General features: G+C 47.3%; 1 protein-coding gene across 4 annotated transcripts in view; it reads right to left on the bottom strand.

Moving 5' to 3' along the window:
• Nucleotides 1-20,296, bottom strand: part of LOC146869886 (vesicle-fusing ATPase) — a 1,522,848-nt gene that overhangs the window by 867,406 nt on the left and 635,146 nt on the right. Inside the window, exon 8 of one of the 4 annotated variants that reach the window (XM_085623829.1) lies at nt 7,039-7,077. The exons of the other annotated variants lie outside the window; for them this stretch is intronic. Within the exon in view, the coding sequence (XP_085479955.1) occupies nt 7,039-7,077 (39 nt within the window). The remainder of the gene's footprint in view (nt 1-7,038; nt 7,078-20,296) is intronic. 4 annotated transcript variants of the gene reach the window in all.

Genomic DNA, 20,296 nt, shown 5'->3' with positions numbered 1-20,296 from the left:
TCGAGCGGGTGGGGATAGACATCGTGGGACCTCTAGATCCAAGGACCGCCCAGGGTCACCGGTTCATCCTCGTACTGGTGGACCATGCCACACGCTACCCCGAGGCCATCCCCCTCCGAACCGTGTTGGCCCCCGTGGTGGGACGAGTCTTGAAGGGGATATTCTCCCGCGTGGGGTTCCCTCGCGAGGTCGTGAGTGATCGCAGCACTAACTTTATCTCGAAGTACATGAAGTCCTTATGGCAGCAATGTGGGGTATCGTACAAATTCACCACCCCGTACCATCCCCAGGGCAATGGTCTAGTAGAACGGTTTAACCGGATCCTGAAGGGGATGATCATGAGCCTCGAGGAGCCCCTCCGGCGCAGGTGGGACGTCCTCCTTCCCTGCCTCCTGTTCGCCTACCGGCAAGTCCCCCAGAAATCCCTGGGGTTCAGCCCATTCGAATTGCTCTATGGACACCCCGTCCGGGGACCCCTGAGCCTGGTCAAGGAGGGCTGGGAGACTGCCTCCCGAGGCCCCCCCCAAGATGTATTCCGATACATCCTGGCGCTCCGCAACCAGACTCGGAAATTCCGAGAGCTCGCCGAAGCAAATCTCGAGACTAGCCAGGAGGAGATGAAGCGCTGGTATGACCAGAATGCCACTCTGGTCGAGTTCCAGCCGGGCCAACAGGTCTGGGTGATGGCAACGGTGAAACCCTGCGCCCTCCAAGACAAATGGACTGGACCCTTCAAGGTCATAGAGCGGAAGAGTCAAGTCACTTATTTAGTTGACGTCCAGTCCCCTCGGAACCCCCTCCGGGTCCTCCACGTGAACCGCCTCAAACCTCACTTCGTGAGGACGGAATTGAGTTTGCTCCTGGCCACCGACGATGGGACCGAGGAGGACACCGAGCCCCTCCCGGACCTCCTGTGTGCTAAGGAAAAAGATGGCTCTATAGAAGGAGTGAGACTTTCCTCCTCCCTCACACCCCAACAATACGACGATTGCCGCCAGCTATTGGGGCAATTTGCAGACCTCTTCTCCCTCACCCCCAGGGTCACCGACTGGTGTGTCCACGACGTGGATACCGGAGACAGCCCGCCAGTACGGCACAGAGCCTACCGTGTCCCTGACAGGGTCCGGACCTGCATCCAGGCCGAGGTAGCCAAAATGCTAGCCCTAGGGGTGGTCGAACCCTCTGACAGTCCATGGGCCAGCCCCGTGGTGCTGGTTCCGAAAGCAGCGGCCCCTGGGGTCGCCCCCGAACTAAGGTTCTGTGTGGACTACCGGGGGCTCAACGCGGTCACCCGAGCCGACGCTCACCGCATTCCCCGCGCCGACAAGCTCATTGACCGCCTTGGGGCTGCTCACTACCTCAGCACCTTCGACTTGACCTGCGGGTACTGGCAAATTGCGCTCACCGAGGGAGCCAAGGAGCGGTCCGCCTTCTCCACCCCAGACGGGCACTATCGCTTCCGAGTCATGCCCTTTGGAATGAAAAATGCCCCGGCCACCTTCCAGCGGCTGGTCAACAGGGTCCTGGCCGGGCTGGAAGAGTTCAGCGCCGCGTACCTAGACGACATTGCGGTGTTCAGCTCCCAATGGACCGAACACCTCCAGCACCTCCGACAGGTGCTGGTGGCCCTGCGCCAAGCGGGCATAACCGTCAAAGCCAGCAAATGCCAAATTGGACAAGGTTCAGTGGTTTACCTGGGAACCCCCTGCGACTCAGACAGAAGTTCGGGCCTTCTTAGGCCTCACCGGCTACTACCGAAGATTCATTAAAAACTATGGCAGCATAGTAGGCCCCCTCACAGAGCTAACCTCCAAGAAACGGACGAAGAGTACAATGGACTCCCCCCTGCCAAGAGGCGTTCGACGCCCTAAAAACCGCCATGTGTACTGCCCCCGTGCTCCAAGCCCCCGACTACTCCAAGGAATTTGTAGTCCAGACGGGACGCTTCGGAGCACGGCATCGGGGCCGTCCTCTCACAATTCAACGAGAAGGGCCTAGACCAGCCCGTAGCCTGCATTAGCCGGAGGCTACTACCCCGTGAATGACGGTGGAGCACCATTGAAAGAGAGGCCTTCGCAGTAGTCTGGGCACTGAAGAAACTACGGCCTTACTTGTTCGGAACCCACTTCCGAGTCCAAACAGATCATCGACCCTTACGGTGGCTGATGCAAATGAGAGGAGGAAACCCCAAACTGCTGCGATGGTCGATCTCCCTCCAGGGGCTGGACTTCACCGTAGAGCATCGCCCAGGTACTGACCACGCCAACGCTGACGGCCTGTCCCGATTCTTCCGCCTCAGCGAGGAGAACCCCCAAGAGGATGGGTAGTTCTCCCCGACTTTCAGCTGGGGGGGGGGGGGTTGGAAAGCGTGTGGGACCCGGCCTCGTGGCGTGGGCCTCCCTGACCATTAGCACCCCAACCCGACTCATGCACCACCCCTGATCCCTGGTTATAGCCGCCCGGCCTCCCCAACCCGTAGCCACCGAAGACCCCCTGCCACCATGTCCCGATGTTCCGATGGCCGGCTCAGGGCTCCAGCGAAACCTAGACCTTAGACGCGCCATGCCCGGCCGGGGAGAGGGAACCCCCCAAGCAAGACAGGGAGGAGTAGTCTCTGTCACACCTCTGACCTCCTCTCAATGGAGGGTTTTGAACGCCCTTCGGGCCCCCAGGGAGCTGGCTCCCCGCATGCTGGGTGTCTGGAGTCCCTCCCGGCCCAACTTGAAAGGATCAAAGAGCCGAGCGGCAGGAAATCCCAACACACCGCCCCCAGACGCCAAGATCTCTCTCTGTGAGGACGCCGGACTTCAAAGGGAAGAAGGCGTACAACAGAGGGTGCTGAGGGGACTGGGGCAGAGAAGACCTGGAACTACGAGAGCCCTGCGGACCTGGTCGCGGCTCGACGAAACCAGATAGAAGGACGCTACCTGATCCTTGGAAACCACCTGAACCCTGCTGACGCCGTCGCGGCTCCCGAGAACACTAAGAAGACCGGAGCCCTGCTGAGAGACTCGCGGCTCCCCCCGACCCTAAGACCCTCGGAGCCCTGCTGAGAGACTCGCGGCTCCCACCAACTCAAGACCGGCTGAGTGAATCGCGGCTCGAGAATACACTGGTCCGGCTGGACCCGAGACTGTACCGTGTCCCCCGGCTCGAGGATTGAGAGCTGTGCGAAGGATACTCTGCATTGACTCTGAACCTAGAACTGTCCCGCTACCCCAACCCCCCTGTGAAGGATTTGCCAAGCTTGTTGTATCGACCAAAGACTACCTTGCGGATCATAAAGGTCCAAAGAATCTTAGATAAAGATCTCCGTCTACTGAAACCTACTGTGTGGTGTCTCTTTGTCAAGTAGTACAAGCTCAGCGCGTGCGATCCTAAAGTACGAGACCCCTTCCTGAAAAGGCCTCACTGCCGGTGGTCGGCCTGGTTCTGGGAGAGGTGGGTCACGGGGTGGTCAGGAACGTGTTCTGTAACCCCCCTGGGATCGCCCCTTCCAAAACAACTCCTGAGAAGCAGAAGACATAAGGGACTCCACCGAATCCCATAATCAAGAAGTGGCTCTGGCCAATACACAAAGAGTGTTAAGGGCCCGCAAAGCAGCACTGGAGGAGGCGAAGATGTTGCGCCCCCAGGAATCTAACCAGCGGGCCTCCCGTGACGGGGGAGACAACACCGATGGCAAGGAGGGAAAGGCAGTCTGTAAAAGAGGGCCCCTGGTAGAAGGGTGGAGGGAAAGACAGACAAGCTCATGCGGAGCAGGACGTTAGCGGTGCAGAAGTGGCTGGGGCACCGGGTCACCCGTGGCAGGACGCGCCCAGGCCCCCAAAAGAGAATTGTGGAGCGAAGCCTCGAAGGGAAGAAGCAGCTCCTGTCCAAGAGCCCTGATGAAGAACCTCCAGCAGATGATCCGTGGGAAAATGAGCAGCTGGATCGCCCATGCGCAAGATTCCTGCAGCCGTGGAAACAGCCCGAGCAAAGGCAGCACTCGCCTCCGTAGGGCCCCGCGGTGGGTAAAGCAGTTCCTCCGTGGGCGATGGCTGCAAGCTGAGGCGGCTGTCCCCCAGCCCAACCGGAGGAAGGAAAGGCCAAGTCCGGAACGGGGGAGGGTAGACCGATGAAGGGGGAACCTGAGGCGCCTCTGGCGAAGACTGCGGGCGCGGTGACGATGAAGAGCCATCCTTGGAAGACGCCGGGGAAAAAGCCAAGACGCGTCGACCCGTCTCCGGAGAAGATGAAACAAACAGCTGCCGAACCTTTGGAGAAGAGGGGGCGTCCAAAGCCGAATCAACGACCCGATGCCGGCACAGCGCCATAGAGTCCGCCACCGGAACACGTCAATGTCGACCGGCGCCGAAGGGGATGCTGGAACGACCTCCGCCATACCGTGCGGCGCAGGAGAACTGGGCTGGGTCGGAGCCGGGCGGCTAAGGAACGGCGCCGACTGGACCTCCGACGAGGCAGCCGCCTGCGTGGAGGGATGAGGGGGGGCCCGGGGCCACGCCCGACCCCTAGCCAGCCCCTGCGGCGCCGCCAGGGCCAGCAGCCGCCGGCACCTGAGCGGTGTTATCTTGGCCTCGGACAAGGCCGCCGCCTGCCCAGGGGACCGAGGGGGACTCGAGAATACGCCCCGAGCCCCGGCAACCACCCGCGACACCACAGGGACCCCCGCGGTGGTTTGCAGCGAGGCAGAGGTCCGTGGACCGAGGGAGGGAACCCCAAAAGGCCGCACCCCGATGGTATCACATCTTCAGAACCTGGAGCTGAACCTGTCGACGCCGGAGCTGCCGGCGATGCTGCAGAAGTCCCCGCACGCGGCAAGGGATCCGCAGACGTCCCAGGAAGAAGAGGAGAAGAAGGAAGAGCCAATGAGGCTGCAAGGCCACCACAGAGGCATCCATCTGGGCTCTGGTCGCCCCTGCGCCAGGGAATGGCGGATAGGGTGGCGACGTACGGGGCCACACCACCCACGGAGAACCCGCGGCCCCAACAGACCGGGCCTCGGGGACAAACTGCGACACTTACCAACAGATGAGCGACGCCCTTGCGGCCTTGGAGAGGGACGATGTCAGAGACGGAAGTGGCGGTTCTTGAAGCCTTCCGCAGGGGACGGACGCAGAGACGACACCGACCTGGACATGCATGCCGAAAGGAGTTTCATCCGGCGCTCCCGCCGGGACTTCGGCTTCATTTCCTGACACGCCTCGCAATCCGTGGAGTCGTGGTGCTCCCCCAAACACCACATACAGGGGGCGAGGATCCGTCACCGACATCTGGCGCGCGCAAGACGAGCACGTCTTGAAGCCCGAAGGCATTCGCACACTGTTCCCAAGAAAAACGCTAAAGCGTAAAAAGAAGGCCTGAAACAGGCCAGGAACACGATCCGGATCCATGTTGCATGCGGAAAAGAAAACTGACGTCAGCGCGCCGGGGTGGGGCTTAGGTTACCTCGCTGACGTCACGCCCGCGGAGGACGTCGGGGCGGAGTCGCGAGGTACCACTCCCCGGCGCGCACAGATGCTGGGCAAGAAAGTTTTCCAGGTCCAGTCTCACGCCTGGGGAGAATTCTACGTTAAGGAATCTGCGGCTAGAATCATCTCTACCAGATACATCGTTACCGAAGGTAAGTAACTCGTATTTTACCCTTCTGCTATCCAGCGTTTTCCAGTGAATAATAATGATGTTTGGAGCAGTTGATTAAATCTGTTCTAATGAATATAAATTGGGTGAATAATATTAGGCTAAAAGAAATTTCAGGATAGTAGTAAAAATATTAGCTTCAAGTCAATACCTACAATATTGGAATTATGATTAAGTATACAATAGTACATGACTTAAGGAGATGTTTTTTGTAATGACTGATTTTGCTAGGTGTAAATCTTTCGTATTCTAGATTGTTATATAGGCAGGATATTATAATAAATGTTTACAATAATATTTTTTAATATGATTCTTGGTAGTAGATACTCTTAATGTACTGAATAGTGATATTATATTTTTTCCTTCATCTCTACAGCCCTGATGAGGTCCCAAGAGGGACGAAACGCGTTGGCTGTGGTTATTTAAAATTTGTTTAGTCAACTGATTGGATACATAAAAATTTGTTGGAGCATCATATATGAAAATACTTGCAAAATAAAGGAATTCAATTGGAGGAGATTTTCTGGACAATACCTTTTTGGACTACAATATTTAATTGTTGGATATTGACTATTATTCCACTCCTTCCACTTTGGATTGACATATCTCTTGTATGTTAGTGGCTTGAACGGTGGGCCACTGGAGGTGGAGTGGAAGAGTATACTGTTTGCAAACATTGTAATAATTATATACTCATCGGTGCACACTAAGTATTAACCCTCATCGTTTTAGCTAGCAGAATGGGGATAATTCTACGTTAAGGGATCTGCGGCTAGTAGTCTCTATCAGATCATTACTATTCCCACTCTAGTGAGTGCAACAGTAGGGAAAGCGCTGGATAGCGGAGGGGTAAAAATTTCTATTCCCACTCCAGTGAGTGCAACAGAAGGGAAAGCGTTGGATAGCGGAGGGGTACAAATTACTGTTCCCACTCCAGTGAGTGTAACAGTAGGGAAAGCGCTGGATAGCAGAGTTGTAAAAATTACTATTCCCACTCCAGTAAGTGCAACAGTAGGGAAAGCGCTGGATAGCGGAGGGTTATAAATTACTAGTCCCACTCTAGTGAGTGCAACAGTAGGGAGAGCGCTGGATAGCGGAGGGGTAAAAATTACTATTCCGAACTCCAGTGAGTGCAACAGTAGGGAAAGTGCTAGATCCCATAACAATAAAAAACAAAAACATCAACATTTGTATTACATTTAATTTCCAATATTACCATAATTAATATATACATTTAAATATATTAACAAACATAATAAGACATCATTAATTACACATTAACACTATAATATCCACAACATACACCTAAAATTAATTACACAATTACAATTAATAATTACTAATTACCGGAAATAATTTAAATATTTAATAGTTAATCAATAAAAAATCATTACTTACCACCCTTCACACCATCTACACAAACACCACAACACACACCTAAAATTAATTAAACAATTAACATAAATAATTATTGATTAATTTAAATTAACTAATTATCAAACAATTATTAATCAATCAATTAACACATCTACTCTATAAATTCACAAGTATACATATTAATTATTCAATAAATGTTATATAATTAAATTACTTCCCACCCTATTCCCCTATAAACCCACAACCCGCTACGGAAATAAAAACACAAAATTAAACTTAAAATAAATTAATCATTAGTAAAATTTTAAAACATATAAAATGACAAACAATTCTCATTAAAAACACAACATTATTAATAATTCGATATTTTTGTCAACTATATTTTTGTAAACTATATTTAAGAGGTCGATATTTTTGTAATCAATATTACTTACCTGTCATTCAATATTCTTGTCAACGATATTTTTGTTCTCGATATTTCTTCCCCACGATATTTCTGCGGCGATATTTCTTTCCCACGATATTTCTGCGGCGATATTTCTTCCCCACGATATTTCTGCGGCGATATTTATGTCTCTCGATATTTCTCCGTCGATATTCCTGCTCTGCACCGTGTTAAGTATTTATGTAGCATGAAAACAGTAATAAAGTGAAAACAAAACGCAAGAAAAATCCCAGACCAATTGAGTTAATTGAGTAAAATGTAATAAATAATTTGACAACAAAATTTATTAATTCAAGCAGTAGAACCAGAGCAATTATTTTTTAAACATTTAAGTGAAAATAACACCAAGAAGCAGAAAGCTCTATCTGTGGGTATCCGGTCAACCAAGACTGGGACAAAGTCACAAGTTCAGGCTGACTCCAATGGAGCGCGGGCTGGATGTAGGCACCAGGTTACCCCTGCTGAAAAACTTACCTTCTCAAAGTCTGGTGCGCAGAGTTCCAAACCTCAGAATTTCACTGCGGAGCTTAACCCATGCCAGCAAAGGGTCAGAAACCTGGTGAAGCTCCTCTTGGGGGATCAGGAACTCACTCCAGCAGGGCTTAGGCAAGCCCAGTTGCAGGCATTGCCAGTTGTAGAAGGTCAACTGGGCAGTTGCAGGGAGGCCTCTGGAGCATGTTGTGTTCCTGTAGGATAGAACAAGATGACAGCCAACTGACACTTGGAGCCATTCAGGTCTTCCTGGGAACAAGTAGATGGCCCTCTCTCTTTCAAGCAGCAAGGCAGGACTGAAACAGCAGGGCAGTCCTCTGAGAAACAAGGCAAGTCTCAAGCATCAGGGCAGTCCTCTGGTAGGCACAGGGCAGCGCTCTGAGAAACCAGGCAGGCCTCAAACAGCAGGGCAGTCCTCTGAAGTACAAGGCATTCCTTTTGAATCCTTCCATAGGTCCTGGAGTGACTGAATAGTTGGTCTGAGGGTCCGATATTTATACATGGTGCCAGCCTTTGGAATGGCAGAAACTTCTAGGCACTTCTACGTATGCTTTCTGGAAACTTCCTCCCTTCCCCTGCCCAGGGTCCAACAGATCTTGGGTGACAAACAAAAAATATTCTAAAGTTCTTTGTTAGTGTGATGAAGGCAGCCCCTTTGAAATGTAATTGGGACAGGTAAGAGCTGTGCCCCACACCTCCGAGCAGGATGGCCCATCATGCTAAAACCTAGTCCCCCTTTGTCTTGCTGTTTAGGAGGAATATACAAAAGCCAACAGATATGTTATTCACAGTCCTGTGTACCAAGCCAGAGGCTGCGGGCACCAAATGTTTAGGCAAGACAATGCCAACTTTCTAAAATTGCCATTTTCAAGATTGTAACATAAAATCAGACGTACTATTAACGAGTATTTAAAATTACAATTCTTTCAAGGTCAAACAAAATATTTCTACCTGTTCCCAATCAAGAGTGTGTACTTATTAAATGTAATAAGGTAACAGAATGTTATCCTATATGAAAGGTACGCCTCACTGTATTGAAAAAAATAATTCAGGAGGATTTTACTCCACACCATATAAAACTTAAACGTACATGTCCAATTTGTTTAACACAATGCACCCTGCCCTATGGGTGGTTAGGGCCTAACTTAGGGGTGACTTGTGCATTAAAAAGGGAGGTTTAGGCCTGGCAAAAGATTTATTTTGCCAAGTAAAGTAGGCAGTTTAAAATTATACACATGACTGCAATGGTAGGCATGCAACATGTTTTAAAGGGCTAATTATGTGCGTGGATGTTAGGTGCTGCAGGTCCACTAGCAGCATTTAATTTACAGGCAGTGGGAACATGTAGTACCAATTTACTAGGGGCTCACAAGTAAATTAGAAGTGCCAATTGGGTATAAGCAATTTTACCATGATTAAAGGAGCGAGCACAAGCACTTAAGCACAGGTTGCAGTGGTAAAGTGCACAGTGTCCAAAGGTCACAAAAACAAAAACTCAGAACACAGTTGGGGTGAAGGCAAAATGTTTGTGTGTGACCCTGCTGAGAGGGCCAAGTCCAACAGGATGCATTTCAACAAAAGCAAACTGCTCAATTTATGTTTTTTTTTTTTTTTACAGCGATTGGTGTGTAATTATGCTAAGAGGCGTAAAGGTGTAATTACGGGAATTTTGCATAACAAGAGTGACATGAAATTCCTGAAATTCCAAGAATTATGCCAGCATAATATTAATTCTACCCATGTGTAGCACTAAGTTGCATATGTGCACTATGTGTGCATGCATACAGGTCAGCTAGAGTGTTCGTAGTGTTAGTCAAGCATAGAAACTGGTAGGAACTGATGCAGAGCTATTCATCTGGCACCACATACTGATTCCGGATCAACTAGCAGGTGTCATAAGCAGTAGGGGTCAGCAGAGACTGAGACTTTGTATACCAATGTTACTTTTGCTTGATAAAAACAGTAAGCACAACCTTATATTGTTACCTAAATACTCTGCGGTTCTTCATCCCTGGCCTCAATGAAACATACGTGGAACTGTTAACTCCATCACAGTGAAAAAACAAAATACCCTAAATACTGAGAACTCTCTCACACCTATCATAGACTAGCTGTCACACTGTATCAGAAGCACTTGCACCAATGAATGAATGGATAGATAAGTAGAAGCATAAGTAAAATGATGAATGATTGAGTGCGTGGATGATGAGTGTGTGAGTGCATGAAGGAATGAATGGAAACATCCAAGTCTGATCCATTGGCTTGTCTACCCCTATTTGTTCTTTGTATGCTTGATGAACAAGTCCATGCACAACTCTTGTTTTATGGAAATTAGAATGCCCTTGGTTCCACTTTCTTTAGGAGTGAGAAAGCTTTTTTAACCTGCAAAGACTTGCAAAGTTTCTGACTGCTGCTGTCCAAGACGTTTGCAATTTTCTATTTACTCTGTCCTCCCAAGGCATCCAAGTAAGGGGCGGACAGGTTAAAGATGATCTTCCTGAAGCCTATTGCATTGTTTGGGCCTTTTTGGGCTGTAAGGGACCGAGGGCCAGACCACTTGCCTCATATCCTCATATTCCTCACAGAATACCTCAATACCTGAACCTCCACCTGCCTCTCTTCTGATTCATCCACTTACCAACCTCATTGTTTCTAAAACTTTCAAACTGTTAATTCACACGTCCTTTCCTGACTCCTCAGAAGTGCCATAGAACAGCAGGGTAACCAGTGTCTTTTGGAATTTCTGCCTTCCTGTGGCCAATGCCATTTCCTGCTGGACTTCTACAGTCCTGAATTCCCTCCTTAGGTTTTGGATTCAGCATAATCGTGTATGTTTGACCACAAGATTCATATAAGTGGACCTATAGACTAATATTCACTTTGCGACCCATGGACATAAATACCTGACAATTTTTGAAGGTGTGTTTGTTTTGTGGATTGCACCCATGCTGCTTTTAGGTGCCCTGCTTGGTGCATTTTAATTACTTTTGGTACATTCAACCCTTCAGTTCCTGTGGCTATGACTATGCCACCTTTAGGAGAACCTCCCACCTTCTCAATGGATCATGCTACTTTTGCTCCCTCCAAAGACCCTGATTACCAGAATAACTTGTAATCCAACTGCAATTGAAGCTAACAATTTCCCACTGACATACTATCCACATCTACTTCATTGTCTTACTGGCCTCTGCTAACCCAGTTAAGTTATTACTCAACCTCTGAGAATTATACGATATCTTCAATCTCCTTAACTCTTCTCTAACTTTCCACCATTCTGCTGTGCATTTACTGCCCCCATGTCACTAAACTGCCACTGGATTCAAGAAAGCCTGGCTGAAGACGGCTGAAATGCCAGAAACCGGTCCTAGGAAGCTTGTTTCCGGTCCAGGGAAGACATGGCTTGGCAGTTCGAGCTGGACTGTTCCCATGAGGCACAGGGTCAGACTGATTTGCATATGACCATGTCTGAACTGGGGTGGCAGAGTGGGCTAAAGAACGGTGATGGATTAAACCCAGATCAGTTGACTGGGGGTGAGTGCTTGCAATGTTCAACACTCCGTCCATCATTTCCTTTGGTTTTTGCTTTGTTCGCCATAAGTTGGCAGGGTATGCTCAGACGTGAGTCCCTTGCTCACTTTGCCACTGGATTCAAGCAAGCCTGGCTGAAGACGGCTGAAATGCCAGAAACCGGTCCTAGGAAGCTTGTTTCCGGTCCAGGGAAGACATGGCTTGGCAGTTCGGGCTGGACTGTTTCCATGAGGCACAGGGTCAGACTGATTTGCATATGGCCATGTCTGAACTGGGGTGGCAGAGTGGGCTAAAGAACGGTGATGGATTAAACCCAGATCAGTTGACTGGGGGTGAGTGCTTGCAATGTTCAACACTCCGTCCATCATTTCCTTTGGTTTTTGCTTTGTTCACCATAAGTTGGCAGGGTATGCTCAGACCCGAGTCCCTTGCTCACTTTGCCACTGGATTCAAGCAAGCCTGGCTGAAGACGGCTGAAATGCCAGAAACCGGTCCTAGGAAGCTTGTTTCAGGTCCAGGGAAGACATGGCTTGGCAGTTCGGGCTGGATTGTTCCCATGAGGCACAGGGTCAGACTGATTTGCATATGGCTATGTCTGAACTGGGGTGGGCTAAAGAACGGTGATGGATTAAACCCAGATCAGTTGACTGGGGGTGAGTGCTTGCAATGTTCAACACTCCGTCCATCATTTCCTTTGGTTTTTACTAAACACTCACTAAAACCTCAGGTTTTCCATTCTATCCTGTTCTAAATACTAGCTGAGCTACCACAAGAATCAATTAAACATTTTTGACTTGCCATTAATCTCAAAATGAGAGCTATCCTTTGTTACCAACACCTGGTTGAACAATTGTTTACTAGTACTGCATGAGATAGTTACACTTGAATATCAAATACTGACACTAAACCACAAGAGGAGGACCAGAGGAGAAAGAGTTGTTGGTTTCAAATAATCATCCAAACTACTCATTAAGAGAGCATCATGTCACATTGTGAATGACTCCATTTTGCTTCACACCCTCACGTACCTTCTAGCTTGCATTTCTGAATTTCAAAAGACCACTGCCAAGCAACCCTCCTAGGTAACCAGAATGTCTGGTTTGACCAACTTTTCTCCCATGCCATAAATTAGTATGGCAAACCGGGAGGCTCTTAACATTACTTTCATCAATGGACCCATACACACATCTGACCACATTCTGGTTGCAATATTCTTCCACCCTGGACTCATCACAGTGCTAGGACACCTAACAATCATCTGGAGCAACCACTATCTCATCTCTTAAGTTTCCCACAAGATCAAGCAATACACAACAATGACCTCAGCCACCTACAGATAGTGGAACAGGTTTAATATCTCTGCACCTGACTCATATCTCTGCAGTCTCACCTTCCAACTAAATAACATAAATGAATCAGCTTCACAAATTGCTCTCAAAAGCTTTTGGCAAATGTATTCCTCTTTTACTATCCACATAGAAACCATCTACATGAGAAAACAGAAATTACTTCATCTCAAGGAAAATGGATGAAATCCATCATCTCTGTGATAAAGCCCTTCAAGTGTTTTAACAGGTTCTACATTAGGAAAGCAAAAATAATATATTGTTCTAATCAGTTCTCCATGCCAAACAGCCTTCCAAAAAACATCAGAGGATCCTAAATGAATTCCACAGTCCTGACTGCAACACCACAAAGATTACCTAATTTTGTGGTTTCTATAATTTCTTTGCAGCTAAACTTGCTGCCAGAGGACAGATACAGGAGCATTGCCTCTGGAAAAGAACACTAGCCACCCAGTCCACCAGTAGGTTGAATCTGAATACATCGGATGACAGACACTGGTCTTTCACCTCCTTAAAACAACTCCCAGCCTCTAAATCCTAAGATCAAATGGTGGATCTGCATGCTCACTGCCAAACAAGCTTTGAAGGACATCTTAACTTCAACTGTTACTGTAATCCAAGCGATAACTATTGTCAACAACTTCCTATATTATCGCACCGTCCTCTCAGCCTTTAAGTTATCAGGCGAACAATGCCCATTGGGCTCAAAGGGCTTCAGCCCCTCCCCCCGTCGTGTGTCTGAGCCCGGGCTGAGACAGCTTCCCTACTCTTGCCCTCACTGGAGTGGGAATAGTAATTTTTACCCCTCCGCTATCCAACACTTTCCCTACTGTTGCACTCACTGTAGTTGGAATAATAATTTGTACCCCTCCGCTATCCAACACTTTCCCTGCTTTTCACTCACTGTAGTTGGAATAATAATTTTTACCCCTCCGCTATCCAGCACTTTCCCTACTCTTGCACTCTTTGTAATTGGAATAGTAATTTTTACCCCTCCGCTATCCAACCCTACTGTTGCACTCACTGGAGTGGAAAGAATAATTTTTACCCCTCCACTATCCAACACTTTCCCTGCTTTTCACTCACTGTAGTTGGAATAATAAGATTTACCCCTCCACTATCCAACACTTTCCCAGCTTTTCACTCACTGTAGTTGGAATAATAATTTTTACCCCTCCGCTATCCAGCACTTTCCCTGCTTTTGCACTCACTGGAGTGGAAATAGTAATTTTTACCCCTCCGCTATCCAACATTTTCCCTGCTATTGTAATTATTGTGTTGTGAAATGTATGCTTGGTTGTTTTTTAAAATAGTTTAATGTGTTAATTAATTACACAATGTTTTATTTTAAATTATGTATATATTTTATTTTTATATAATTTAAAAAGTTTATAAATTAAATAAAGATAATAGTTATTAAAATGTATTTAAGTAAATTTATGTACACATTTTTGTGTGTTTATATTTTTTTTAAATAAGTTTGTTATATTTAGTTAAAATATATATTAAATATAATTTATTTTGTTAAAAATATTAATTAATATATTTTGTTTAAGTTATATATATTTTCAAGTCGATATTTTTTACATCCATATTTTTTACTTCGATATTTTTGATTCAATATTATTGTACTTACCTGTTTAAGTATAGGGAGTCGATATTTTTATATTCAAAATTTTTACATCGATATTTTTGTAAACTATATTTTTTACATCGATATTTATACATGGAACCAGAATTAACAAGGTTACTCTTAATGAGGGCCTCAGTGACCTCTCTCTTCGTTTTGCTTCTCTACATGCCAAGGCAAGCAAAAATAGTAATGATAAAAACACAACTGTGGTTCTCATGCATAGCACAGAACAAACACTAGCATGACGTAGCATGCTTTTCTCTTGAAGTGCACTTTGGTACTGCATCAGTGGATTGAAGCACTATTTAAATGTAACTATAACATATCACCAAAAACATCCAGTCACACATTCAACAGAGTAGCTCAGGAAATTCCCATAAAGACCAAAAATATGTCTTATAGATATCTCAAAGTTTCTTTTAATACCACTCCAGTTTTTCAAGTCTCCCGAACATACCCTCTATTGATTCTGTTTTTTTCCGAAAACTGCCTTACAATGGGCAAGGACAAGATGAGCATAAAGTGAGACTTACAGTGCATCTCCTCTACATGGGCTTTTCAGTACCAGGCCCCACCCGGCTTAATTTCAAACCCCTTCTCCAATTGGTTTTGGATGGAATCAGAGGGTGACTGCAGCGACCAGCTTTGCAGTGCAGAATTACCCCAGAGTTGGAGTTCCGGGCTAAGAAACCTTGGAACCAAGCGGTGACTGACTAAGCAAGATTGCAACCAGCAATTGAGAGTCACTGGGCATCTGCATTGAGGAGGAGCAGGGCCTCCAGCTTGATTTGGGGACCCAACAGAGCAGTGGAGGTCCAGCGTAAAGAGCAGGGGCACAGCCAATGTGTCATGGGCCCTAGTGTAAGGAAGGAAATGGGCCCACTGGCTGTTGTATGAACTTTGAAATACAGTAATAACCATGGCTCAGTAGGCCCCTTAGGGATCTGGGCCCAGAGCAACTGCACCTGCAGCACCAATGACAGCTATGCCACTGGTAAGGAGTCCTTGTGCCCAAATATTGTGGTAGTTCATGGTGAAGAATGCTGAGGGGGACTTTGTGGGAATGGCAGAGCTGAACATGGGCAGGCAGCTCTGGTCCCATAAGAAACGGTTTAGGCTGCTCCCCTCTTTGGAATCCTTATGGAGTCAGTATGGATGCCTGCAGCCCGTCACAGAAGACCTGCTTTGTAAGAGAAGCAGCCCCTTAACACTAACACAGCCTGGAAAATTATGACGAGGAAGAAGAGTCTAGCCTTCAATGGAGACAATAGCCACAGAGCAGCAATCTTTGACTGAGGAGATTCCTCTTGGTTGGAGATGAGAGGGGGATCACCTGCAGCTGTCAGTAGCACAGAGCAAGGGTTCCATGGGTGATGGGTCGACAACTGAGTGAGCTAAGGGGTGGCTGAGGGAGAATGAGGAGGAACAATGGGTGATTGCGCATGTTTAAACAGTCATGTAATAGTCCTGTAAACCTTTTGACTGGCATTCATACATGCATCCTTTATGATTCTTGGGTTTGACCTGGTAGGGGCAAGTTGAGAAAGTTAATTATGCTACTATTACACAACTTACCTAGAGAGGCAAATGCGCAATTAGGAGTAGTTATTTTTAGATGTTCATGTGGAGGGAGTATTTTCCACAAGTACACAATTTGAGATGGAAGAGAGGAATAGTGTAAGTTAGGGGAAAATTAAGCCAGTGGGGCCTGATGGATCTAAATCTGAGGGTAATCTTGAATATAACCAGCAAAAATGTTATGATACTTTCATCATAAGAAAACATGTAGGACATGCATGTCCAAAAATAAAATATAATTTTGGTAACTGATTTGTTTTGTATCCCTAATAGCCTGTAAGTAAACTTGACTATGCCATATATGTTCATTTTTTCCCTTGATGGACATTAGTTTCTCCCATAGGAGACAGAGCAGCAGTACTATTGTGACTATTTCGCAGAGACGACTAGGCATTGATGGGAAACATTTTCTTTCTTACTGCAGTAGCCAGATTGCAGTCCAGTGATCAGCTTCAGCTCAGTTCAGTTGCAGACTTCAGGCCTAGACCACTGCAGATTGCAATTGCATGACCAACTGAAACAGCAAGCCTTTACCTGAGACTGCAGACTTAAGCCAGCCCAAGATTGCTTGCCTGTGTTCCCAGGTCAGATCTTTTGCCTGTGCCCAGCTCCAACTACAGGTATGTGCCCACATAAGACTACACTGCTGTGATCACCTGACAGCAGCAAGCCTGCAGGTTAAGACATAGGGTTGTACTCTCATTTGTGTACAGGACTGCTGTGATATCTGGGCATAGGGGTGCAGCTGCAGATGGGCAAAGGCCTGAATTTGGAAATCGGCACCTGCAGTGAGAGCTCGGTACATGCCTGCAGACTGAGTTTGGCACAAGACTGCGGTCTCGTCTGGGCACTTTTGCAGTTTCAGATAGTGTAGTGCAAGGCTCAGATAGCAATTGATTCAAGTTCATGCCAAGGCACAAAGAAAAAAACAACATTGAACTGGCTACTCTTACTTAGAATAGGAACAATTTAGAATTTAATGATGAGTCCGCTCATTCCAGGTTACAAGGTGTAGGTCACAAAATTCACTCTTACTGATATTCTAACCTTATAGATATGTTAATTACAAGAGATTAAGTCACCCAAATTGCAGACGCTCAACTTGTGTTTTTTGCATTACGATGCGTATAGCCACACATCAGCAAACGGAATAAATAAACTACAGAATATAAAGAATAAAGTCCGTAATGTTATGAGATTCCAGTTTTTCAGGGCTAAAGGTCCTAGTTAGCTAGTAGGCTTGCTAGAATCCTGCGCACAGAAACCATGTTTGCAGCGTGGAATGGAGCATATTTATAGTCGGGCATTTTACAGATATACTTCAAATTACTGAAAAATGACAGGCACATCAAAAGCCCTGAGTTTTTTTCCCATAAATACCCAGTGGCTAATACAAATGTAGAGATGGTATTATTTAACTTTCACAGATTTCAAATGTGACATTTTTTCTATGAATGTGCTCGGGATTATTTCCCACAAAATTGATTCATGTCTATTTTTAGAATAAGCATGTAGTGTGCTGAAATGCTCTTATTCCGTCTGAGAATCGAAGCCCCCTTTCCCCTTGGCTGCAAACCTAAGCACTTTTCAGAAGGTGCCCCATCCTCCGTGGCGCCCATCCCCCCTCCTGCAGATATGCAAAGTAAGGGCTTCTTTTGTCTTGCAGGCGGCCCAGGAATAGGTTTGAATGGGCGATTGCCCAGGCAACTCTGCATGAAAACGGGCCTCGACCTTGACACTCCCAGCTCCAGCCGAGTCACTTCTAGCCCCTCGCCCAGGTGTCTCCAAGTGAACTGCAGTCTGCAGTTTCAATACACACAGTCACCCCGACAAAAGCAAAGCATACAGGGAATGCCGTGCATTGAACGATAAAGGTTATCAGAGCTGTATCCCTTCACCATCCTTTCACTCAAGTAAACAATCATTTACAATGCAACGGTCTCGGCTTTGTTAAAGTTAGAGCTATTGGCATTGCTCATGACATTATTTATGTTTATGTTTTTGTCAACTCACGTCAGACCTGACAGATAGATGCATGTGAAAAATTAAAACGGAAGCCATAAAGCTACGGTTGCAATGGTAAACTTGGCAATCAAAACCTAAATGTTTAATGAGGGACAGGATTCGAGGCAAGCCAATCAAATCCGAGCTAATCGTTCTTGCGTAGACTTTCAATTGCATTTTACAAAAGGGTTGTAGGTGTGCCCCCACGTGACCAAAGCAAATGCAGACAAATCAAGGCTTGATACATGAATGGATCCAGGGGAAGCTACTGTAACAAATTAACTCTGGTGCAATTAGGGAGGCTCAGAAAACCAATGAAAAAAGCCAATAGTCTCCACTTCCCAGAGTATCTCAAATTATTACAACCTTCATCCGAATGTATACATAGTGCAGCGTGCTTTGAAGGCAATGTAACAAGCACCTGTTAAACCAGCGTAGTTCAAAGCGATCAATCTTATTTTATGCCATACAACTTGTCACTCCGGGAACTGCAACGTTGAACTAAATAATTAACGCTTGAAACGTTAAGACTAGAGACCAGCAGTTAGGCACACATGAACGGCTCAGTTCTGGGATAGTCGTTACTGCAATAACTGGCGCCTTCAGATTTAATAATCTCGCTTAAATCTGTTACTGTTAGCACTGTTGAAGGTGGTCGAACCGAGGTGTGCCATAAAGAGCAACCCAAAACATCATGAACTCCACATGCCACACCCACCTCTGCACAATCTTAAACAACAAAAGGAGGACCCCAGTTAAATGTCACCCGGGACACCTCAAATAAAGATACATGGGTCATCTGCTACTCCTTCCCCAAAAATAAATAGAACTGATCCTGTCAAAGGACACACTGAATGTACTCCGTTATTTTAACGTTGATAAACTACGCCCCTAAATAAAGGATTCATGCTTTACCCTATAGCATCCGTGGGCATGAAACCTATATATAAATTATACAAAAATAATGCATTGCAAAAGTCAGATCCAGCGAGCTTTGCAACCTCACCCTTCCAGTGAAAGGCACCTATTGATGATGCCGCCTCCATAGGGATCGTTACAACCTGCCCAACACCCGGTTATGCCCTGCTCACCTCGCGCGTGGTGACCTCTTCCTTCTCCGAGATCTTGACCATGAGCCGGTCGTTCTCCAGCTCCAGGGAGCGCACGCGGTCTATATACACAGCCAGGCGGTCGTTGAGGTGTCGCAGCTCCTCTTTCTCCTGCAGGCGGGTAATGCGGGTGGGTGAGAGCCGGGTGCCGGGCCAGGCGCCGCGGCTCAGGGTGCTGCTGCGGCTCGCCATACTGCCTGGAAGGGTAGGGTGCGGGGGGGACGTCCCGTGCTCCGATGGGCGCGCTGCAGCGCTGCTTGACGGCTCCTCTACCCTATAGTAGCTCCACCGCTCATTCAATCTCCCGCCCGCTGGAGCGAATGGAATTCGAAGCGCGGGCAAAAGCAAAACAAAATGCCCGCCACCCTCCCAGCGCAGGCGCGCCTAAAATAGGCAGAGACAAGAGTGGGTCGAACCGAGACCACGCCCCCTGGGAACGACTATTGGACTGCTCCGTTCTAAAATGGCCGCCCTCGGCGAAATTGGCGCACTACATATATATTTTGAGCTATTTCTGTTTTCCGTTCAATTTAGTTTACAGGGCAAAAATAAGGACTGCCACTCTATTTTCGTGGCGCTCCAGCTCGGATCGTCTGGGGCTGGGGAGCGTAAGCACGTCTGTAATCAGCTACTATTATAAGGCAAATGAACGATCGCCCTGCGTCCTGATATCGGCCCTGATCCGTGTTGCTATAGAAACGCACTTCTCTGAGCTGAGCTCAGAGAAGCTGTTCTATCCTGTAGCAACTGTGCAGAGAATGTAGGAAGGGAATGGCTGGAACTCAAAGCATTTATTTCATGGACTCTGCTTTCCAGCTAACTCCAACCACGCAATCGCAAATGTTTGCTCGTCGAGCATTCGTTATTCCTTCAAAAGCCCTCTTCAATCTCAAAACAAAAGGGCAGACGTTGTTTTGGAACTCGCATTGCAGCTGAATGAGGAGGCGCCCGGCTGGATTCTCAAACCTGTTAGGGAGCTGAGAGCAGGGGGAGCGGACAAGAGGACAAGCACACCACTGCCTTTCTCCGAGGTGAAGCAGAAATGCCTCGGAGAAACGCAGTGGCGGTTTCGGATTCGGGGGCGTGTTTTTCTTTTTCTCTCCTCTTGCCATTGGCTGGAGGAGAGAAAAACGTGCCCAGCGAA

This window comes from Triturus cristatus, chromosome 1_1 (genome assembly GCF_964204655.1).
Source record: "Triturus cristatus chromosome 1_1, aTriCri1.1, whole genome shotgun sequence".
NCBI classification, from domain to species: domain Eukaryota; kingdom Metazoa; phylum Chordata; class Amphibia; order Caudata; family Salamandridae; genus Triturus; species Triturus cristatus.
Note: the sequence above shows the minus strand (reverse complement) of the source record. Positions and strands in the feature narration are given on the sequence as shown.